At 49.7% G+C, this 24,645-nt stretch overlaps 2 protein-coding genes across 5 annotated transcripts in view; both read left to right on the top strand.

Annotated features, from left to right (window-relative positions):
• LOC147029209 (uncharacterized) overlaps positions 1-24,645 on the top strand; it is a 159,569-nt gene that overhangs the window by 96,729 nt on the left and 38,195 nt on the right. The window contains exon 2 of the mRNA XM_085876434.1: positions 14,623-15,055. Within this exon, the coding sequence (XP_085732560.1) occupies positions 14,635-15,055 (421 nt within the window). The 5' untranslated portion in view covers positions 14,623-14,634. The remainder of the gene's footprint in view (positions 1-14,622; positions 15,056-24,645) is intronic.
• LOC147029212 (uncharacterized) overlaps positions 1-24,645 on the top strand; it is a 299,659-nt gene that overhangs the window by 43,217 nt on the left and 231,797 nt on the right. The gene's annotated exons all lie outside the window — the stretch shown is intronic.

The following is a 24,645-nucleotide window of genomic DNA, read 5'->3' on the forward strand; positions in this document are numbered from 1 at the left end:
ACGCGAGCACACGGCAACACTTAAACAGTTTTACTTCACAGACGGTGCCGACACACATTTACTCAAAAGCAAAAGAAAAGGCCACCCTCAAAGACAAGGGGGCAGACGGGGCCTGTGGGCCAATATTTGCGCGGGACCTGAAGGAGCGGTCAGGTCCGCGAGACCGGGTGGGTCCTACCCGCGTCTTCGTGATGAGCCGCAAATGTGGCAGCGCGGCGGTGCCCCGACTTCGTGCTCCTTCGCGGGTTTCGTTGGCACCGCTTGGAGTGGGGTGGGAACGGGGCCCCCTTTTCACACTATCTCAGCGCGGGGGAAAGGGGGAATTGTTGATGCTCTGGGGAAAGAGTATAGCTGGCTTGCTTGGGTCCCGTGACGAGCGATTCCACCGCGACCTCGTCGCCGACCGCTGTCTTCCTTGCCTCGGACCCGAGCTCCTCGGACTCTTCCCCCAATTCTCCTCAGCCGACTGCAGCAAACCACCTGGACGCCCTCGCCTCCCGACTCCACTCCGTGCTCCAACTGACTCAGCCTGGCTTCGCCTTGCGCTCGGCGCTTTTCGGCCGGCAGGAGAACCCATATGCAAATTTCCGGATCAGGACAAGCTCGGGGGCGGAGTCACGCTCGCCCATTGGACGGAGAAAAAGGGGGCGTGAATCTCCCCTGATCCTAGAATTTGCATATCTCGATTCCACACAGACGCGCCTGGAGGCGGGGCCAAGCTGCCCCGTGCTTGCTGATTGGATGGATCAGAAGTGGGGTGCAGCATTCCTGATCCGAATTCTCCTCGGAAAGGCCGCATTTTGCACTCGCGGCTCGGCGCGTATCTTGTATGAGCCCAGGACAGCCCGACGCTCGGTGCTCACAGGTGGTGCGGGAATGGCCGCAGAAGGAGAGAGGTGAAGGTGGTGGAGGGTTTATGGTGCTGGTTTATGACCATGGTGCCGTTCGGAATGGCGGTGATGCGATGTTTGCGGGAGCGAGTTGTGAAGGTAAAGATAGTGGCTGTGGGCGTTGTTGTTGTGTGATGGTTGGAGCGTGGTTGGTTCAAAATAAAGATAGAACAGAAAAACAGCTATCTCAAAGCGTCGCAGCCCGAATGAATCACATTTATTCCCTCTAAACAACGGGTTTGGGGCTAACTACACATGTACTTACAGAGATATCTCACCTACGGGACCTGAATGGTGGTTTGCGAATTTCCACAACCGCAACACTATATTCAGACATATTGTTTGTGGATTCCCACCCGTTCAGTGTGCGGACAGCCGCTTTTAGCCAAATCACGGCCGTACGTGCCCACCGAATGAGCAATCCAGTCATTGCTTTCAGATCAATGACGAAATCCAGCTATGGGTGTGTGTTTAAGCACACCACAGCCTTATCAGTACTCTACACGCACGCTACAGGGTCCGATTGTCGATTTACCTAATTATTCGTGCGGGCAGGTTACGGAGAGGTTGTACCTCAACGGGAGCTGCTTGGAAACGAGCCACATAAGCAGCTCGCTCCGTTCTGCGAATACCGAGCGGTGTATTAGCGCGCAGCCCCGTTGGACCTGATCACTTTGTCGGCAATTAAAAAGCCAGCTAAAATCCCGTACGCTACAATGGCAACACAAATGAGGAAAGGGACTTGACGACCAGGTACATTGAGACAGGCACATTTATTTACACACGCGACGCAAGCAATGAAGAAACATACAAGCAGTATGCAATGAATGATTGGGGGGATGGGACAACACACGAGCCGAAAGACCTGCAGCCGTATCTATTTATTATTCACAGTCACTTTAACGGGTTTACATAAGGACGGCGCCACAAACACACACACAAACACCCAGAAAGAAATAAAAGGAAAAATATGACCGTGTGGTGAGCTCCCGGAGCTAGTGTCCTCCACGATCTGGCTTCGCACATGATCCAAGGTGGCTCCGTCACGACCACCGACCCAGCCAGAGCGCCTTCGGTCCGGAGCACCACCTCCCTCACGATCTCTCGATCCGCCTCAGCTCAGAAAAGCTCTCTCGCGCTCTCGTTCCGCCTCAGCTCAGAAAGCTCCCCTAGCGTGCTCTCCTTTCAGAGCCACCCAGCTCCTCCGCCTCTCTTCAGAGCGACAGAGCTCGCTTAGCGCAGCCTCTCTTCACAGAGCCACCGAGCTCTGCCGCCTCTCTCGTGATTCGCCTCAGCATGCCCTTTTATCACCAAGACCCGCCCCTTTTCACCTACCGCCCCTTCTTTCAGCGCGCACGAGAAACGTCTCGGATGGAGCGTTTTCACGCCAAATCGGGGACACTCCCTCGCCGCTCTGCTGTACCCATGGCCTTCACCATCGACGTCCTTTTCCACTCGCAGGGTGGAATCTCTTGTGTTGGCCGCGGGGACGCCATTCATTGGGGGGGGGGGGGGGGTAGGGGTTCGTCGTCCTGCTTCCTTCTACGAATCCAGGCTTCTGGCAACCATTGCTGAGGTGGAAACGCGGTGGCGTGGTTGCGAAGGTTGTAGTTAATGTGGCGTGGCTGGCGCTTTGTGGTGTGGTTGAGGTGGCGTGGTTGGCGTGGTTGTTGTGGTTGGTGGAACTTTGTGATGGTAGTAATGGTGGTGTGGAGACGCGGTTGTGGTCGAGGTGACTGTGGGTAATGGTGGCACGGTGGGCATTGTGGTTTGTGGTTGTTCCAAAATAAAGACAGCAAAAGGAAAAACACTATCTCAAAGATCACAGCTGCCTTGATCACACGAATAAATCCCACTAGACGACGGTAGGGAAATCTTCCTGAACACATACTTACCGGAATAACTGAACTGAGGACCTATATGGTGTTCTGTGAATTTACACAACCGTAACACTATACACACACATATATTGTACATGATTATACATATTAAACACACATATCTATCTATAATTCCAGCAATCTCTGTGTGTGTGTATATATGTGTGTCTGTCTGCGACCGCTGTTTCTCGACAACCACTGGTCCGATCAAATTGAAACTTGCCAGGTATATTGCTGCGGCCCTGTGGATTGCCTTTTCAATGATTGATATTAATCGGACAAGTGGTTCCCAAGTTATGGCCATTTATTTACCAAACCAATGACAGGACACGGTGCTATGACATCACGATTGAAGTCACAATTCTTCTTTTTTTTTTTTTTGCATGTACGGCAATGCACGTACGGGCACGCACGTAGGGTCACGTACTATTCTATCTACAATTCCAGCAGTGTTTGACTGTGTGTGACTGTGTGTCACTGTGTGTCTGTCTGCGACCGCTGTTTCTCGACAACCACTGGTCCGATCCAAATGAAACTTGCCAGGTATATTGCTGGGGCCCTGTGGATGTGCCTTTTCAAGGTTTGATATTAATCGGACAAGTGTTCCCAAGTTATGGCCATTTATTTACCAAACCAATGACAGGACACGGTGCTATGACATCACGATTGACGTCATAATTCTTCTATATATATATATATATATTTTTTTTTTTCCACGTACGGCCACGCACATACGGGCACATACGTACGGGCACGCACGTACGGGCACGCACTAGTCATGCATAATTATACATATTGTACATGATTATACATATTAAACACATACTGGCGATACCCGTGCACATGCACGGGATAGCAGTACAACATAGCTGGTAGCAGACGACAGACCGTACACGGGGAATGACGAAAATACGCATTGTGCAAAATGCAAGTGGTACTATGGAACGCCAAGACTTCCCAAACATTGTCAGCATGTCCGCTAAGTGCCACAGCAATTTCATGGGGATCGTGTGACGGCGAGCCGAGTTTTTAGTGTGCAAGCTTGGTATTATACTAGAGATGATACACACATATTTAACGCACGTAAATTGAACATGATTATTCATCCTATTGTTGTGGATTTCCATCCGCTGGCGTGCGGACGACCGCTTCTAGCCAATGGCGGCCGCTCTCGCCCACCGAACGGACAACCGAGTCGCAGCTTTCCGGATCAAATGCTGAAATCCCACTACGGGTGTGTTTGAAGCACACCACAGGCTAGTCAACACTCGACCCGCGCTGCAGGGTCAATTGCCGAATTGTCGATATACCTCATTAATCGCGCGGGCAGACTACCGAGAGACTGTACCTCAACGGGTACGCTTGGACCTTCAACGCTTGGAAACGAGCCGCTTAAGCAGCTCGCTTCGTTTTGGGATAACCGAGCGGGGTATTATCGCGAAAGCCCCGTTGGATCCAATTCTATTATCGGCTATTAAAAAGCCAGCTATTATTCCAAACTCAATACGGCAGTTCAATGAAGGAAAAGGACGCGACGAATGGGTTAACATTCACACAAGCACATTTATTTGCACACAAAGATGGTCAAAGCAGCAATGCAGGGATATACAAGCATGCAATGAATGGGGGTAGGGACAAGACGCTCTATCCTCAACATCCTTCTCCCGCAATACTCCGCTTCCCTCCTGTGCATATTATATATGTATATGTATACATGGATGTATCATGTAAAATTGCAAAAGCAACATATGTAACAGCAAAGCTATTGAGGCAGCAGTGTGTTATCTTATACACCACCCAGGTTCATTTTTTAATCTGATTGAAAAATACTGACTGACCACAGACTTGTTGTAGCAACTCTAAAGCTGCACTTTAAATTCTGGAGAATGGTACCATCTCAGCCTAGGCTAGATGTTGGCAAGCTCAGGGATGAGAGAGTAGCTGAGGAGTTTGCGAACAGGCTGAGTGGACACTTGGGGGGTCTGGGTGCTTTGGGGGGTCCTGAAGAGTTGTGGAGCACCTTCAAGACCACCGTCCTTGATGTTGCCGGTGGATGTCTTGGAACTCACCGCAGGGCAAAGAAGAATTTTGTCTCTCAAGGGACACTGGATACCATTGACCAGAGTCGCAGGGCCAGGCTGAATGGCTGAGTTGAGCTGTTCAGGGAGCTGAGGCGTAAAACTGTACGTGCACTGAGGGTGGACAAGGAGGCCGATGTGCGAGGAATCTGTGAGGGAGTAGAGCATCACCTGTGGACAGGTGATTCTCGTCCTGCTTACAGGGGAATTCGCGCATTACGTTCATCCAAGCCCATCCCTCGGAGCACTGCAGTTCGAGCAGAGAGTGGTAGGCTTTTGACAGAGGAGTCTGAAGTGAAGGCCCGCTGGGCCGGTTACTTTGAGCGGTTGTACCAGGCTGATCCCCCAACTGTCGAATTGGACGTCAAGGGTGTTACAATCCCTGTTGCTGACCCTCGAATCAACTGTGGTCCACCTTCGCTTGTGGAAACACGGGCTGCGGTGAACCAGTTGAAACGGGGCAAAGCTCCAGGGATCTGTGGCATCCATGCTGAACTTCTCAAGGCTGGTGGAAATGCTGCACTCGTGTCGTTGCATGCAGTTTTGTGCTCTGCCTGGAACACAGGCATCATCCCAACTGACTGGAAGAGGGGCCTTGTTGTCCCTCTCTGGAAAGGGAAGGGTGATCGCCAAGACTGCAACAACTATGGAGGGGTGACGCTGCTCTCAGTGCCGGGCAAGGTCTTTGCTCGGATAATTCTTGATAGGGTTCGCCACCATCTGCTTGAGCACCAGCGTCCAGAGCAGTCAGGCGTTACACCAAAGAGGTCAACGATTGACCGTATCCTTGCCCTTCGTGTCCTCACCGAACGCAGACGAGAGTTTCGGCAGGGGCTGCTTGCAGCCTATGTTGATCTCTGTAAAGCATTCGCTTCAGTGAATCGGGATGTCCTCTGGAGGATTCTTGGTCTTCGTGGGGTGCCACCAAAACTGATCGATCTGATGTCTAAACTCTACTCTGGTACTGAGAGTGCTGTGAAGTGTGGTGGTACCATCTCTGACTTATTTCCAGTTGTAACTGGAGTTCGTCAGGGGTGTGTACTGGCCCCCACACTTTTCAGCACTTGTATGGACTGGATTTTAGGGAGGATGTCGGAGAGATCAAGTTGCGGTGCATCGTTTGGGAATGTCAAGATTTCGGACCTTGATTTTGCAGATGATGCAGTCATCTTTGTGGAGACTTTAGACATCCTTTTGGGGGCCCTTAAGGTGCTGAATGAGGAGTCTGAGCCGCTGGGATTACGGGTTTCTTGGGTCAAAACTAAGATCCAGGCTTTCGGTGACATCTTGGATGCTGCTGTCCTGTCTGTGTCTGTTTGTGGTGAGGATGTTGAGGTCGTGGAGAGATTCACTTACCTTGGCAGTGATATTCATGTCTCTGCTGGCTGCGAGTCAGAGGTCAATAGACGTCTGGATCGGGCCTGGGGAGTCATGGATTCACTGCATCATGGGGTGTGGCGCTGCCGGTACCTGTGCGGGAGGACGAAAGTCCGAGTGACTTCCGGTTCCGGTTTTGGAGCGGCGAGAGGTCTCCTTTGGGGCTCCCTGCTGACGTTTTCAAAGTTAAGTTTCCGGTTGTTATTTGTCCCGTTTTAACTGTTTAATTTTCTCACCTACATGTTACTGTGTGTTCCTAGTTCGGTTTTGTTTCAAAAATCGTGCTATTTTGTGAGTATTTTTGTCGACGTTCTTACCTGGTGTTTGAGGCCTAGTCCTAGGCTTGAGGCCTACCGGTTCCACTCGGTGTTCGATCGTTTTTTTTTTTTTTGTTTGTTTGTTTTTTCTCACCATTACCTTCAATTTCTATCCTCCCCATTACCTTCAATTTTCATCCTCCCCACTTTCCAAACATCCCCCATTCTCCCAACTCATCTCTTTATCTCAAAAAAAAATAAAAATAAAAAATATATATACCCAATAACAACAACAACACGCTCACCTTCTCCCGATTCTGCTTCTTCTTCTTCCTCTTAACTTCCTCCTCGTCTTCTTCCTCGATTTTTTTTTTTTTTTTTACTCTTCTATGACCTAATCTGTTGAACTCTCTCATACATTAATATTAACAACAAAAACGATCTTATAATGCTTCATCTTCCTCTCTCACATATGTGGTACTCTTTACTGTTTCACAATGCACTACTCTTCTGCTATTTTAACAGACTGCTCTCATTTCGACCTCTCCTTCATTCCTTGCCTAAAAAATCCAACTATTACAGCGCTTCTTCTCTCCATGCTCTGAATTCGCCTTCATTGCATCCATCAAGAATTGTGTTAAATCGCATCTCTGACCTAAAACTTTTAAAAACCACAGTTTGCCATGGATGCTCACTTTCCATCAACCATTCTCTTTTTTCCAACTTCAGTGCCAACTCACCCCCCTCACCCCTCACTCTCACTCTCAAAGCAATCATCCCACTCTTCTCCCTCCAAGCCTCCCTCTCACCTCTCTCAAAAATTCCCCCCTCACCTTTCTCGCACCTTTCATCCCCCTCACTCTTCCTTCTCTAAGTTTCCCCCCTCTCATCCACCAACCTGCCTCCCTCCACTGCCCTCTCACCTCCATCTCTTCACTCCACCTCCTCAAAACCTCATCTGCCTTCTTCCTTGGCTCTTGTCCCCCCTCTCCCCCAGCACCACAGAGCCTTTTCTCCTCCTCATTCGGCCCCCTCCCCTCGCTATTCTGCAATACCCCACACTCTTTCAGCAACCCTCCTTACCTCCCCCCCTCGTCCCTTGTCCTACCCTCCCCCTCCCCCTCCACCTCCTGCACCCAAAGCCTCCTTCCCTACCTCTTCATTAAAAGTGTGGACCTCAAATATCCGGGGCCTTCGCTCAAACCTTTCAGATCTTTCCATACAGGTTGCCACTGACAAATCAGACATTATCTGCCTAACAGAAACTTTCCTCTCCCAAGACGTGTCTGACTCCCAAGTATCTCTCCCTGGTTACTCCCTCTTACGGTATGACAGACCTGAGCCTCGTCCTGGTGGAGGTGTTGCTCTCTTCATCAAAGACTCTATTCCTCACTCTCCATGCACTGCTCTCACTCCCCCACACCCCCAGGAATACCTCTGGCTTCGGCTTCCCCTCCACTCCCACCTCATGTTTATATGTGTACTGTACCGTCCACCGAACAGTGATGACTCCATCTACACCTCACTATCTGAAAATATGGACCATCTTCTATCTTCTCATCCAAACTCTCTCTTCCTCTTATGTGGTGACTTCAATTGTCATCACGCCAGTTGGCTAGGTGTGGGTACCTCTCTCACCTGCCATGGCACCTCAGCAAAAGCTTTCTGCGACTCATTGGGACTGACTCAATCGGTCAACTTCCCGACCCAGATCTCAACCAATGGTACTCCATCTCTTCTGGATCTGATTTTGACAAATTTCCCTGACAATATCCACTGCTCTTCCTTCGCTCCAATTGGTTCTTCTGACCACGTCCTTGTTAAAGTGGACATCTCTCTGGCTGTTATCAGAGAACCACCTCACCGCCGTCGAGTCTGGCATTTCATTCAAGCCGACTGGCAGGGTCTCCGAGCAGCCATCAAACTTACAGACTGGTCTCCTATCACTACTTTCTCAAACATCAACTCATCCTGGGAATTCTTTCAAAGAAACTTGCTCTCCCTCATGCACAGATTTATCCCCTCTCGTGTTCAGTTGTCTTACCCTTCCTCCCGCCCTTGGTTTACTGAAGCTTGTGGCGAGGCAGTTGTCCTGAAACAACTTGCCCTTGCCTCATGGAAAGCAAACCCAACTGAGGGCAATCTCAGTTCTTTCCACAAAGCTCGGAACAATTGTGTATATACCCTCAGGAGAGCCAGAAAACAACATCTTTCTCATCTCAAGTCTGAATTCTCAAACCTCTCTCCCTCCTCAAAATTCTGGTGGCATTTAATCAAATCTGTTTCTGGTGTATGTTCCCCCTCCATCCCCTCCCTTACCTCAAATGGCCGCACTGCTGATTCCACACGTGAAAAATCTGAATGTCTAAACTCGGTGTTTGCAGCTAAATCTTGTGTCCCAAACCCATCACTATCTCTACCCACTTTACCCAGTCGCACCCAACTGTCCCTGGACTCTGTATCCTTTTCTCCTGACAAGGTGGAGAGCTTGCTTTCAAACCTCGAGTCAGATTCTGCAACCGGTCCAGACCGCATCAGCCCACGTGTCCTCAAAGCCTGCTCTTCTGCTCTTGCTCACCCTCTCTCTGCTCTATTCACCCTCTCATTTGCCCAAGGTCATCTGCCATCTGCTTGGAAATCTGCTAACATCACTGCCCTGCATAAAAAAGGTGCAAAAACAGATCCCTGTAACTACAGACCAATCAGCCTTCTCCCAATCATCAGCAAGGTGATGGAATCCATCATCGCTTCAGACATGAAATCCTTCCTCTTCTCCAATGGCTTGATTTCCAATCATCAATTTGGTTTCAGACCAGGTCACTCTACCCTGGATATGCTGCTTCTGCTCTCCCATCAATGGATGGAGGTCCTCAATGCCAGACAGGAAATCCGAGCCATATCCCTGGACATATCACGTGCTTTTGACACAGTCTGGCACCCTGCCCTACTCACCAAACTCTCTTCCCATGGTATTCAAGGCCATCTCCACTCATGGCTCGCAGACTTCCTCTCCTGTCGCAGTCAACGTGTGGCCCTAAATGGAGTTCTTTCATCCCCTCTTCCTGTGCAGGCTGGAGTTCCTCAAGGTAGCGTTCTGGGCCCTGTTCTTTTTCTGGTTTTCATCAATGATCTCTCGGACTCTCTGGAAAATCCTCTTTATCTAATTGCTGATGACTCCACCCTCTGCCGTACTATCTGTCATCCCTCACACCGGCAAGCAGCAGCTTCTTCGCTCACTGCAGATCTGGATTAAATCACAAACTGGTCCAACACGTGGAACATGTCTTTCAATCCAGACAAATCTCACACTCTCACTATGTCTCTTCGAAAGGACCGTTTAGAAACCCCCCCCCCCATCCACTTTCTCAACAATCCTCTGGAAGAAGTCTTTTCTTTCAAGCTTCTGGGTCTCACTATCTGCCGTGACCTTTCCTGGGAAAGTCACATTTCCAACCTCGCCTCAAAAGCCAGTCGCCGACTGGGAATCCTCCGTCGTGCAAAGTCTTTCCTCGGCCCTCTTGAGCTCCTGACCACTTACAAAGCTTTTGTCCGTAGCCTGATGGAGTACTGCTCTCCCCTCTGGGCTGGTGCTCCTGCCTCCCACCTTTCTCGGCTTCACGCTGTCGAAACCATGGCATTTAAGATCATCGGCATCTCCCGCAATGAAGCTGAGTCTTTGGGCCTCTCACTCAATCACCGCAGGTTGGTCGGTGGTCTTTCTGTCTTCTACAGACTCCTCTCAACCCTTGCGATTTGTCCCCACCCCATTTCCACAGGGCGCTCAAGGTCCGCCAACAACCCCCTTCTGGTAAAACTACCAAAATCACGAATCACTGCTCATCTTCACTCTTTCATTCCTCTTTTTTCCTGCCTTTGGAATAAACTTCCTCACTGTATTCTTTCCCATTCTTCCCTCCAGGCTTTCAAAACAGCTGTTGACCACTACCTCTTATCTTCCCCCATCCAAATCCTCGATCTTTTCTACCCCCGATAATCCACCTAAGCCCACTTCCTTCAATTCTCCTGCTTTCCTTCCTGAAAGTCCCTGCAATGTCCATCTTCTCTTTGCCATGTTCCCCGTCCCATTCCCATCCCTCTCCCTTCCACAGTTCACCTAATGTGTCTGTTCCCCACTGTTTTGTCCCTTCCATTCCCGCCCCTCTTGTCTCATGCCTCCTTGCTGTGAGTTGTGTGTTCACTCTCATAGGAGCCTCGACCAAGGTATACAAAAAAAAAAAGTCTTCAGGTCCTTGGTGCTTCCAGTCTTGCTCTATGGATGCGAGACTTGGACTCTGACCAAGGATCTGAGACGGAGACTTAATTCCTTTGGTACCAGGTCTCTTCGGAGAATCCTTGGCTATCGCTGGTCGGATTTTGTGTCCAACGAGCGGTTGCTGAGAGAGACTCGGATGAGATTTGTTACCTGCATAGTCCGTGAGCGTCAGTTGCGGCTGTATGGACATGTGGCTCGTTTTCCTGACGCTGATCCTGCTCACCAGATTCTCTCAGCGAGGAAGTCTCATGAGTGGAGGAGGCCAGTGGGCCGACCACGTGCCTCGTGGTTGCAGCAGGTTGACCATCATCTCAAGGAGATGGGGATGGGCCTGGCATCTGCCTAGGGGATGGCCAGATGGAGGCTCCTGGAGTACGGGCGGAAAGTGGACGCAGCGCGCTGTTCTGGCACATGCTCCCATACCTGACCTGACCTGATTGAAAAAGATTGTAATTTTTCTGCAGGTTTGGATTAATTTGAAAAATACTTTCATTCAATATTTTTTTCTCTCCAAGGAGTTTTTCTGTGTTTCAGGATGGGCTAGACAGACAGCATGACCCTATTATTATGTGGAGATGGTGGGGCAGGGCAGGAATTAAGGTCAGGCGACTGCCTGGGGTGCTCGGCTCTGGGTGATCCTGCCACAAAGATACATGAGGAATGATCAAGGAAATTTGGTGCAGTTGGTGGCAATTCAGATTTGGTCCATCATGCATGTACGAAACAGATAACATTATTCAGATTAAATAAATCCGTCAAGCGAAGATTTGGTCCATTAAATAGGGGATGTGGAGGGGGAGGGTGGGGGGGAGAGTGGGAATGATAAAAGTGGGGGCAGGTATAAGGACATCACCAGGGTGTTACAATGAAAAAAAAATAATAATAATACAAATTTTGGTGGAAGAGGAAAGGGGGTTGGGCGGAGACAGTTTTGGGGTGAGGAATACACAACATCAACGACACACTGTCCCTTGCCAAGAACCTGTATTTACCCCCTCACCACCACTTGGCCTCGCCACCCCCTCGCCACCGCTTGACCTTGCCACCCCTCACCACCGCCTGGCCTCGCCACCCCTCACCACCGCCTGGCCTCGCCACCCCTCACCACCGCCTGGCCTCGCCACCCCTCACCACCGCCTGGCCTCGCCACCCCTCACCACCGCCTGGCCTCGCCACCCCTCACCACCGCCTGGCCTCGCCACCCCTCACCACCGCCTGTCCCCGCCATAACCGCCTGGCCTCGCCACCCTCACCACCGCCTGGCCTGGGTATACCACCGCCTGGCCTCGCCACCCCTCACCACCGCCTGGCCTCGCCACCCCTCACCACCGCCTGGCCTCGCCACCCCTCACCACCGCCTGGCCTCGCCACCCCTCACCACCGCCTGGCCTCTCCACCCCTCACCACCTCCTGGCCTCGCCACCTCATCACCACCTGCCCTCGCCACTTCCTCCCCACAGCCTGCCCTCGCCACCCCCACGCACCGCCTGCCCTCACCACTTCCTCACCACCACCTTCTCTCACCACCCACTCGCTCCGACTTCTCTCGCCACCCGCTCGCACCGACTTCTCTCGCCACCCGCTCGCACCGCCTTCTCTCGCCACCCGCTCGCACCGCCTTCTCTCGCCACCCGCTCGCACGCCTTCTCTCGCCATCACCGCTCGCACCGCCTTCTCTCGCCACCCGCTCGCACCGCCTTCTCATCGCCAGCTCGCACCGCCTTCTCTCGCCACCCGCTCGCACCGCCTTCTCTCGCCACCCGCTCGCACCGCCTTCTCTCGCCACCCGCTCGCACCGCCTTCTCTCGCCACCCGCTCGCACCGCCTTCTCTCGCCACCCGCTCGCACCGCCTTCTCTCGCCACCCGCTCGCACCGCCTTCTCTCGCCACCCGCTCGCACCGCCCCCGCTCGCACCGCCTTCTCTCGCCACCCGCTCGCACCGCCTTCTCTCGCCACCCGCTCGCACCGCCTTCTCTCGCCACCCGCTCGCACCGCCTTCTCTCGCCACCCGCTCGCACCGCCTTCTCTCGCCACCCGCTCGCACCGCCTTCTCTCGCCACCCGCTCGCACCGCCTTCTCTCGCCACCCGCTCGCACTGCCTATCCTCGCCACCCCCTCGCACCGCCTGTCCTGATGATGATGCGCTCGCCACCGCCACCCCCTTGCGACGTGCTCGCCGCCTCCACCCCCTTGCGACGTGCTCGCCGCCTCCACCCTCCTCGCGACGCGCTCGCCACCTCCACCCCTCGTGAAGCCCTTGCCACCTCCACCTGCTCGCGACGCGCTCGCCGCCTCCACCTGCTCGCGACGCGCTCGCCGCCTCCACCTGCTCGCGACGCGCTCGCCGCCTCCACCTGCTCGCGACGCGCTCGCCGCCTCCACCTGCTCGCGACGCGCTCGCCGCCTCCACCTGCTCGCGCCGCGCTCGCCCCCTCCACCTGCTCGCGGCCGCGCGCCGCCTCCACCTGCTCGCGACGCGCTGCGCCGCCTCCACCTGCTCGCGGCCCAGCGCTGCCGCCTCCACCTGCTCGCGGCCGGCGCCGCCTCCACCTGCTCGCGACGCGCTCGCCGCCTCCACCTGCTCGCGACGCGCTCGCCGCCTCCACCTGCTCGCGACGCGCTCGCCGCCTCCACCTGCTCGCGACGCGCTCGCCGCCTCCACCTGCTCGCGACGCGCTCGCCGCCTCCACCTGCTCGCGACGCGCTCGCCGCCTCCACCTGCTCGCGACGCGCTCGCCACCTCCACCTGCTCGCGACGTGCTCGCCACCTCCACCCCTCGTGATGCACTCGCCGCCACCCCCTCATGACACGATTCTCCTCCGCCACCCCCTCGCGACACTATGCGCCACCACCACCCCCTCGTGACACGATCCTCCACCTCCTCGCGCCACCGCCACCCCCTCGCGACATGATGCGCCACCACCACCCCCTCGTGACACGGTGCGCCACCGCCATCCCCTCATGACACGATGCGCCACCGCCACCACCTCGCGACACGATGCTCCACCGCCACCCCCTCGTGACACGATGCGCCACCGCCTCCTCTTCGTGACATGATGCACCACCGCCATCCCCTCGCAACACGATGCGCCACCGCCATCCCCTCACGACACAATGCGCCACCGCCACCCCCTTGCGACACAATGCTCCACTGCATGCTAATTCACTGTGTCTACATTTAAATTTTATAAATGCAAAATTGTTTCATAATTTTTAACCGAGACTTTTACTGCCTCCAGCCGCGCGATATCGAAGTATTCGCTTCTTGTTTTGTCCTTGTTTTGTGCAACCTTTGTGTTACTGTTGATGTATTGCCTTTTTGGTTCCGGACATTGATTAAATGATTATTCATGAAACAATAATGAGAGAGCGAGGGGGAAGAGTGGAGATTAGAGGGAGTGGGGGAGGGGGCACTTTCATTTTTCATTTTTGGTTCCTTCTTTTGTTTGCAGTAGCTGGTGGTTGCATCATTGCTTAGAGTATGACTGTGCCATTGATGTTCCCCCTGTAAATGAGAGAATAAATTTGGAATGTGGTTTTTGCCACATTCCATGTGGTTTTTAATGTCCACCAACTAATGCTGTGAGGGGAGATGCCCAGTTGAACGTTCATCTGAAGGACGACACACACACTTTGATCACTTTCCCTGTCTGTAAAACTCCACGGTGACAGTTTATAGCCGCGTCGGAATTCAAACCCAAGTGAGACAACCCAGGGGCAAGTTTGCCAACCTCAAGGCCATCCTGCCAGCCCACATTGGGTGAACAAACTGGCTGTAAACCCCACATTGATGGGATAAAATAGAGTAAAGAAAATAACATGTACAACCTTTCCTTTATTAACATGAGCATTTTGTCCCTGGCAGGTCATCGGTGAAATGGAAAACTTCTTGGAATGGCTCCAATCACAAGGTCTGAGAGCAGAAACAGCCCAAGCAGTGATCAATGTACTTGGAATTCAGAATCAGAAGGTTCTTCGAGCTTGTACAGACTCCGATTCATTGCGAACAGAGCTCCTCTCTCTCACCAAAGAGAAGTTTAAATTTGCAATGTACGCTGACTTCTGTAAATTTGTGAAATCTTTTTTGAAGCCGCAGGTTGTCCAGCTTGCAGGATCTTTTCTGTTGGGAAGTGTGTTCGTCAGCTTGGAAAATGTAACTCGAGAACTTTCCAGTTTCTGCCAAAAGTTTGTTGGAGTCCAAAATGTGCAGCTGGAAAATGTTCCTGGTTTCCAGGGAATCGATTTCAGTGATGTCTGCAACCTCCACTGTCAGGATGATGGATTAACACCCAAGTCTGGTACGTCACCATTTTATACACACGAGCATGTCAAGAAATACCTTGATGTTCAACCATGAATGTGTTTTTTTCTCTTTTAACTAATGGAATCCCTTCTGGAACAATTTTGTGTTGGTGAAGACCTTTATAATCTTGATATACAAAGTCAATTTTTTTTCCTCCTAAATGACAAATTCTGCAGTGTTCCATGTTTAACAGCACATTTAAGTTATCCACATGAAGGAAGTAGTTTGTTTGCCCCTCGTATAGGCATGGACAGTGTGTGGGACATTCTATGGAAACACAAATTCTGTTATACTGATAATGTCTGGTCTGTAAGCTTCATCATGGATTAAGAGATATGTCAGAATGGAGTGGAGGCCTCAGATTTTTGAGGTGCACACAGTGAGGGATGCAGAGAAGGTGTTGAGAGGTTGGGAGGCTTGGAGGTTGAGGGATGGGGGGCAGTTGGTTTAGGTTATGAAGGTGCGGGTTGAGTTGCGGGCGGGAGCTTGGAGAGGATGGGGTGAGGAGGATGCAGCAAGACGGGACATGAAGTGGAGGGATGCTGAAGAGGGGGACACGTGGAAGGATGTGTGCTTGTCGTCGATATTTGGGAGGGCACTGACACGGAGGGGGTTGACACTGCAAAATAACGTAAATGGGATTTGATTATTGTGTGCAGACAACCTTTGCAAACATTTTCCCAAGATTCCCATGTGTCACTGTGAGATAAACATTGCAGGATGGGTGGATTGCATTGTTGTTCAAGGCATGGAGAAAGGTTGAGGTGTAACAACCAGAGGATGGATGATAGAAACAGTGTTCCCATGAGAGACAGGTTTGCAAAATATGTCTGTGTTGAAGAAGAAGAGGAGGAGGAATAATAATTAATGATGAAGAAAAATACAGAGGGTGCTGATGCCACAAAAATAACGGAAGATGAGTGTTTCAATACATTTTCAAAAGCTTTTAGAGGAAGAAGCGTTTTCTTCAATGGCCATAACAATTTAGGGTTTCAAAGTGGTGGGGGTGTTTCTCCAAACATTACAAAGTGTTTCAGAGATTGGGGTGGGGGTGTTTCCAATGGAGTCCCCATACACAAGCAGTCGCAACAACTTTCTATTGGAAGCCATTTTGTATCGATTAGGCACAGCACACTGAATCTGTGCTAATTGCACACAAGGCGGAATATATTAGTTTTCCAATCAAGTTGTCTCTCTGCACACAAAACGAAGATTATATGACTTGATGCTTTTTTTTGTTTTGTTCTTCCAACACATCAGATATGCCTGGTGTTGGCTTAATTGTTGGGGTGGTGGGCTTGGGATCCCAGGATCCTGAGTTCAAATCCCCCTCGACTGTTGAATTATTACCAGGTGGGTTTAACTCTGCCTGTGATCCTTCTGAGGGTGGCAAAATGAGTACCAGCTTGCTGGTATCCTGCGTTGGAGTGGTAACCTGTCCCGGATTGTGCTGAATAGCCCAGATTGCTTCGGCGCACAGAGTATGGTCTCAATGTATGGATGGAACATGTCAGATAGGATTTGCATTTTAGCTACTACTACTCTCCTTTCAAAACCATCTACACACAGCCAAATGTGCCTTATTCAAAAATGAATAATATATATATAAAACTCAAGAAGAAGAATATAAACTGCCTGCCAAACCATGTGTCTGATAAAGCTGAAATCTATAACATGTATTCCCCATCTCGACTCGATCATAATTTGGAATTTTCATGTCGCTTGATTAAGCGGTTCCAGAGAAAACATTATTTAATACTTTCTTCGATCCAATATGGCTGCCAAACCATGTGACCTATTAATTATTTCTGAAAAAACTTGGACACTCAAGACTTCGGGAGCACTTTTGTAAAGTTTCCCCTCGATCTGTCCAGCCGTTCTGGAGAAGAAGATTTTTACGTGTGCCAAGTTTCAATTTTTTCCTTGGTACGGTTTCAGAGATAATGAGGTCCAAAGTTTTTCTGTTTTTCCAAAATGGCTGCCACACCACGTGATCTATGACATAATTATGTTTGAAACATTCTTCATGAGGAGTCTTGCCTATGGTGAAAATTTTGTCTCAATCTAACAAGCGGTTGTTGCATACAGACAGACAACAAGCAGACAGCCATACAGACACACAGACAGACAAACAAATGGACCCAAACACAATGCCCTCTCCTTCGGTGAGGGTAAAAAAATTTCATTTCTTATCGAATCAAGCGTTGTACTTGTCGAACTATGATGTCATCATGAAGACAGGGATGACATCATCATTAGCACATGTTATTTCCTCATGGGGGAGTACTTGACAAGAACCAACATGTACATTTTTCCCATGGAGTGGTTGTGGAGATGGAGATGCAAAGTTTTTTTTGGGGAAGGGGGGGGGGGCCCAAAATGGAACCTGTACCACGTGACGTATGACATGCTTTTACTCTTTCAGGCATAGAATTAATGAGTTCTGAAATTTTCTCTTTTGGGGTTTCTGCCCAGGCTTCACGCAAAAGGTTCAGAAATTCTGCCCGTGATGTTGATTACCTGGACTTTTTCCGCACAGCCTCATCCAATACAGCCCAAAGGTGCTCAATGGGATTCATGTCAGGAGACTGACTTGGCCATGGAAGTCGCTCGATCCCATTTCTTTCCTGTCATTCTTTGGTCTTTTTTGCAGTGTGGCATGGAGCTCCATCTTCCATGAACAGAGTGTTGTTTTTGACCATCTGACCAGTGGAGAAGATGGGGAGAAATCCATCCTCAAGGATAGAAATGCATATCATCGAGTTGATGTTGCCAACACACTCCACAAGCTCTGACCGACCAGCACTCCAGATTGCTCCCACACTATCACTGAAAAACTACTGTGTTTGACAGTTGGCTGCAATTGATTCAAAGAGAAATCTGACTGGGAAGTCTCCAAACCCATATGCGTCCACTGTCAGAAAGTTGAGCAAATTGGGACTCATCTGAAAAAAAATGACAGTTTGCCAGAACTCCAAGGATCTGGTGGCATCTCATCAGCCTACTTCTTTCTCCTTTGAATGTTGGCTGGTCTAAAAAGAGGTTTTCTCCTCGCTGCTCTCCCATAGTAACCCAGTTGATGTTGGTACCGCACGGCAGTTCTTGAGCTAACTTGGACCTCCTCTGCAACATCTGCTGCCTTGCAACGGGGAGTTTTTTCAATGGACCGCTGGACAGCTCAAAGACAACTTTCTGAGGAACAGATCAACTCGAACAAGAATCTCTGGATTCCTTGCCTTTGCTGGTGAATTGCACAATCACCCAATTGACTGGAGAAAGCGGAATGCCAAGGTTCTGAGCTATCTGACGCTGACTGACTCCACCTTCCGATTAGCCAACAATTCGTCCTCTTTGAAAATCGCAAAGGTCGTGTGCTCCCTGGGTTTGAGGCGCAGTTAATTGTCATACAAGACCCAGGAACTCCTTTCTGCAAATAAACAGTTGAATATTAGTCCAAATCACTGAGTAAAACTTGCTTTTAGCAGATTAAATGAATGAATTTGTCTATTTACTTCCGTCATGTCTCTGTACTTCTGAGGTAAACGCTGTTGAAGATTTCCGCCCATTCGGCGTGCGGCCGACCGCCTCGCCCAATTGCGGCCGCCCGCGCTTACCGAACGAGCAATCCAGTCGTAGCTTCCGGATCAACGCCGAAACCCAGCTACGGGTGTTGTTAACCACACCATAGATCAGCCAACTCTTCTGTTCACGCGCTATAGGGTCAATCGCCGAATTACAGATATACCTCATTCGTGGACAGAAATGCCAGGGATCTGCACCTCAACGGGACCTGCATGAAAACGAGCCGCTTAAGCAGCTCGTTCCGTATGCGATTGCCGAGCGGTTATAAATCGCCAAGCCCCATCGGACCAGATGTATGTTTTATCGGCTTATAAACAGCCAGCTAACGTTCCGAACGCTCCATGGCAGTCAATGTGAGGAAGGGACGCAACGAGCAGGTGACATTTAACAATGGGGACATGTATTTCCATACACAGGCATGCAATGAATGGGGGGATGGTGAAAAAGACACGAGCAAAAACATACAGCCGAGTTCTTTTCCATAATGTTAAGCTTATACAACACAGGCACTGAACAGTTTTCTACGTATTTGACGGGCCCACGGACACACATATGCACACACACACCCAAGAAATGGTGGCTGATGCCTTTAATAAGGACTTCAACTCAGAGGTACAGATGAGCTGAAACCCAGAATCGATCTCGAACCTCTCCACCTCGTGTGGTCTTCAAGCTGTTCGGACCCGGGCTCCAGCGAAAGCGAGCTGGATCCAATCGCCGTGAGCCGCGATCCTTCCCGAGCTCCAGCGAATCCTCTCGCACTTCTGGACACGTGCTGGTTACATATGGCGCCAATCCTTCCCGTCGATGCATCACCTCCCCGAAGAACGACCTCCAAGATGAGGCCAATGAGTCGCACCAAGCCTGGAACCAAGCGGAGAACAAAGAGCTCCACGAGCCAAGAAGAGCCAGCTGAACCAGGCCACGAAGCAGGGTAACAGGCTCGAACCAGCTCGAGCACCCTTGAACCAGGCCGACACTCCTCCGATGAACAACCAGCCAACAAGCAACTCTTCCGATGAACAAAGCGAGAAATAAGATCTCCGAGCCGAGCAACCAGCTCAACTCTCTTCCGATCAACAAAGCAGCTGACTCTCTTAGACGAACCAAGCCAGAGCCCAAAAAGTGAACTGAGCCAAGCAGAACCCGAAGGCCTGCTAAAAGGCCAAGCCGAAGCAAAAAGCCTTCAAAAAGCCTCAACCCTAACCCGAGCCGAGCAGAACCCGAAGGCCGTCTGAACAACCACCCTCACAAGCAGAGGATCTCTTCCTTATCCTCCTCCGCCCCTCCCCCGCTCCCGGCGTGACTCATTCCTCCATGCCCGCACAAATGCGGGTGGGAGGGAGTTGTTTACTCATGAATCACGGAACGGGAGAGCTCTTCTTCCTCTTCGCAGAATAGGGGGAGGGGCGTCTCCATTGTGTTGTGATCACTCTCTAACTATTAAATTAAATCACAGCGCATCTAATCGATTTCTGCCCATTAAACAATGGAAGGTGAGCTATCGAGGGAACATGCACTTATCGACATAACTGACTGAAGGAGCCTGTATGTTGAGTGCGATCGAATTACAAATTCATAACAATATGTGCAAATTATACTTGCCATGCAGCATATGGAGATTGATTTGGAGTGAGCAGTGTGCAATAATTGATTGATTCAGTGATTAATTGCATAATTATCATTAATAATAGTCATAAAAAATTGATTTCTCAATTGCCTTTTAGCATACTTAAACCACCACTGCTTCATCCAAATCTGTAACTCTGAAAATTGAGTTAGTTATTGAAAAATGAATAATTAATTCAATCAATCAATTGATTAATCAGTAAATCAAAAATACCCCTTCATAACCAAATCACTTGTTCACTGTCATGTCCAAATATCAGCGTCTTAGCTCAAAATGTGCCTGAGCTGTTGCCAGCAGGAGAAATACAATAAATAAGTCATCAATAAATTGATAACAATTAAGAAATTAATTGATTAATCGATTAATCAAATTATAAAAAAAAACACTTTTTGCCAAAGCATCTTCACAGTTGTCTCCAAACTTCAGCTTCCAAGCTCAAAGAATGGCTGAGATATCGCCCAGAGAAGCAAACAAGAAAACAAACGGGGTAAAAACCGAGTACTCCCTTCTGAACCCAGCAATGATGTCATGCATCGCCTTGATTTGGAATTGTGAAGGAGCGGTGTACCAAAATGCAGACACTTATGTACGTGACAGATCGCTTTACCCCGCTTTTTGCTGAGCGGGCACAGGATAACAAGCGTACATTAGCCTTTCTTGAACGCGTGTTAAAGATAAATAACACTGGCCTGCATTTGAAATATTTTTTTCAGAGGTCTAGGTTTTCTCAACGGTTCTTATATTAGTCAGGTTCACAATATCAGTAAATTAATTTCCATTCAAAATCATGGTAGATGAGACAACCTATACATTTTCGGAATTGTTATAACATGGAGAATCCGAAAATCTATGTTTACATTTACGGACATACCGCCGTGGCGGCCATTTTTGGATTTTCAAAATGGCGGCCATGCAGGTACTATAAGTACACTTAATGTGGAAGAAAGTGCCTTCTCAGTTACTTTCATTTCAATTTCAGAAAAATATAGATAAATCGTTGTTTCTGGCAACACTCAACTTCAGTCGCTCCAGCAGTCGCTGTTTTTCTTCGTCTTTTTAATGTTGAATTTCACATTAACGGTACTTGTGCGTCATCTATCGATAATTCCAGGTGTGTGTGTGTGTGTGTGTGTGTGTGTGTGTGTGTGTGTGTGTGTGTGTGTGTGTGTGTGTGTGTGTGTGTGTGTGTGTGTGTGTGTGTGTGACCACTGTTTCCCAACAACCACTGGTCCGATCTAATTGAAACTTGCCAGATATATTGCTGGGGACCTGAGTATGTGCCTTTTCCAGGTTTGATATTAATCGGACAAGTGCTTCCCAAGTTATGGCCATTTATATACCAAACCGATGACAAGACAAGTTATTGCGTGGGCGTGGCCGATGGGGGAAGGGAAGCTCAGCCGCGTTCCCCATTACGGGTTACAACGTACGGGCTTCCGGAGAGTGATGACTTCGTGTATTCTAATAATTTCTCGATTTCTTATGCGCATTTATAGATAAACACAATGCCCCAAGTTATGATCGTTTTCATATTAGACCATGCATAAATTTCGGTAGCATCAGAGTGCTGGTGTTCTCCGAACCAGGAAGTAAAATTTTTTTTCTCTCTCTTCTCTTCTCTTTTTTGTTTTTCCTTGCGACGACATTGCGAAAAGATAAAATACGTTGGCGCTAATTGAATAATTGGCCATTAAAACGACATTGCGAATAATCGTAACTGTGATATGCGAACTTCTGGGCCACGCATGTACGGGCACGCGAGAGCGAAGAAACGGCCTGTGTGGTTGTTTCTTGCTCGCGGTTGGAATATTTATTTATTTTTATTATTATTATTATTATTATTATTTTTTTTTTTACGGGCACGTACTAGTTTTATATATAGTTTGTACATTTTATGTCAATGTAAGTCTGATTTTGAATAAGAAAAAATGCTGATTAAAAAAGCAAAAATATTGATTATTTTTTTTTTCCTTAAAATTGAGATAGCATAAGAACTTGACCTGATTGAGCGAAATGAGATACATTTCTAAATTCAGCATGCAAAAAGCATAAAGGGACCGTTGAGAAAACCCAGACATCTGAAATGACGCAGACCAGTGTAATCCTTTCATGAACATGGACCTTTCTTGAACACGTCTGGTGATCCAGAAACGATTCCACAAAGATTACGCAAAAGGGGAATTTTGGAAACCAACAGATGGTTTTGCGTCGTCCTTCACTGGCCAATGCAAACTCCAGCAGTGCAGTGTTTTGGTGCAAACTCCACACTTGATGACCCAAATTGATCATTACCAACTTGTCCCACCCGTGTGAATATTAATATGTTGTGTGTTCGTCTTTCGACTGCTCGCGTTAGGGGGTCGCCACAGCGGATCATCCGTTATGATCCGCATACTGATTTGGCACAGGTTTAACACCGGATGCCCTTCCTGACGCAACCCTGGTCGCCTCTTACGACACAGGGATATGGATTGGGTTTCGCCATGATTCCGGGCTGCCCTCCACCCTCTCATAGCGCAGTCCAGTGCAGAGCTCCCATCCTTTAGCGATCCTCCAACCCAAGCCTCTGAGTAGCCGGATTACAGGCGCACACCACTACGCCGGTCGTGTGAACATTAATATCTCCACTCTTATTATGACTCCTCAAAGTTGGGGAAAATCGTCCAAGGGCTGGACATTTCAATCGCTACTGTACCAGATCGTGTCCCTACAGTTGTCCTGAAGATGTGCTTGCCAGAATTGTCCCCTGTGCTCTCAAAGCTGTACAATCTATGCCTGTAAAAGTGGGTTCTCTCATGTTATGGTGACTTTTTTTTTGTATACCATGTTAAGGCTCGTATGAGCCTGGTGTTGGCGCAGTGGTTAGGGCAGCGGCTTGGGATCCAAAAGGTCCTGAGTTCAAGCCCCGTTGGGCCACTGAATTTATACACCAGGGGTTGACTCAGCCTGTCATCCTTCCGAGGTCGGCGAAGTGAGTACCAGTGAAGTGGGCCGGTGTATACCCCGGTTAAAATAGGTGTACCCGATCCCTGTGTCGTAAGAGGCGACCAGGGTTGCGTCAGGAAGGGCATCCGGCATAAAACATGTGCCAAATCACTATGCAGATCATAAGGATGATCCGCTGTGGCGACCCCTAACGGGAGCAGCCGAAAGAAGAAGAAGAAGAAGAAGAAGAAGTTAAGGCTCGTATGAGAGCTAACACACAACGCACAGCAAGGGGGAGGGGGGGTGGACATGAGACAAGAGGGGTGGGAGTGGGAAGGAGAAAATGGTGGGGAACAAACACTGGAAGATCTGTGGAGGGGAGAGGGATGGGGCGGGGAACACGGGGTATACAAGATGGACATTTCAGGGACTTTCAGGAAGGAAAGCAGGGAATTTGAAGGAGGTGGGTTTGGGGTGGATTAACGGGGGGTTGGAAAGATAGAGGATTTAGATTGGGGACCATAATAGGTAGTGGTGAACGGCTGTTTTGAAGGCCTGGAGGGAAGAATGGAATTGAACAGAGCGAAGGAGTTTATTCCAAAGGTGGGGAAAAATAAGAATGAAAGAGTGAAGGTGAGCAGTAATTTATGATTTTGGTAGTTTTACTTGAAGGGGGTTGTTGGCAGACCCTGAGCGCCCTGCGGAAATATGGTTGTGACATTTCGCAGACAGGTCGAGACCAGAGAGGAGACGAAAGAAGACAGAACGACCACCGACCTGCCTGCATTGAGAGTGATTGGCCCAAAGACTCAACATCATCACCACAGACACCGATGATCCTTAATGCCTTGGTTTCCAGAGCGTGAAGCCGAGAAAGGTGGGAGGCAGGAGGACCAGCCCAGAGGGAAGAGCACTACTCCATCAGGCTGCGGACGAGAGCTTTGTATGTGGTCAGGAGCTCAGGTGGGCCGAGAAAGTACTTTGCATGATTGAGGATTCCTCGTCGTTGAGTGGCTTTGGAGGCCAGGTTGGGAATGTGGCTTTCTCAGGAAAGATCATGGCAGATAGTGAGACCCAGAAGTTTGAATGAAAGGGCTTCTTCCATAGGCTTGTTGAGAAAGTAGATGGGGGGTGGAGGCTGGGGGAGGGTTCTAAACGGTGCTTTCGTAGAGACATCGTGAGAGTGTGAGATTTGTCAGGATTGAAAGACATGTTCCACATGTTGGACCAGTTTGTGATTTTACCAAGATCTGCATTGAGCGAAGAAGCTGCTGCTTGCCGGTGTGAGGGATGACAGATAGTACGGCAGAGGGTGGAGTCATCAGCAATCAGATAAAGAGGATTTTCCAGAGAGTCGAGAGATCATTGATGAAAACCAGAAAAAGAACAGGACCCAGAACATTGCCTTGAGAAACTCCAGCCAAGACAGAAAGAGGGGATAAGAGAAC

Source organism: Eptatretus burgeri, chromosome 4 (genome assembly GCF_056783735.1).
Source record: "Eptatretus burgeri isolate ZD-2024b chromosome 4, Ebu_testis_v1, whole genome shotgun sequence".
Lineage (NCBI taxonomy): Eukaryota > Metazoa > Chordata > Myxini > Myxiniformes > Myxinidae > Eptatretus > Eptatretus burgeri.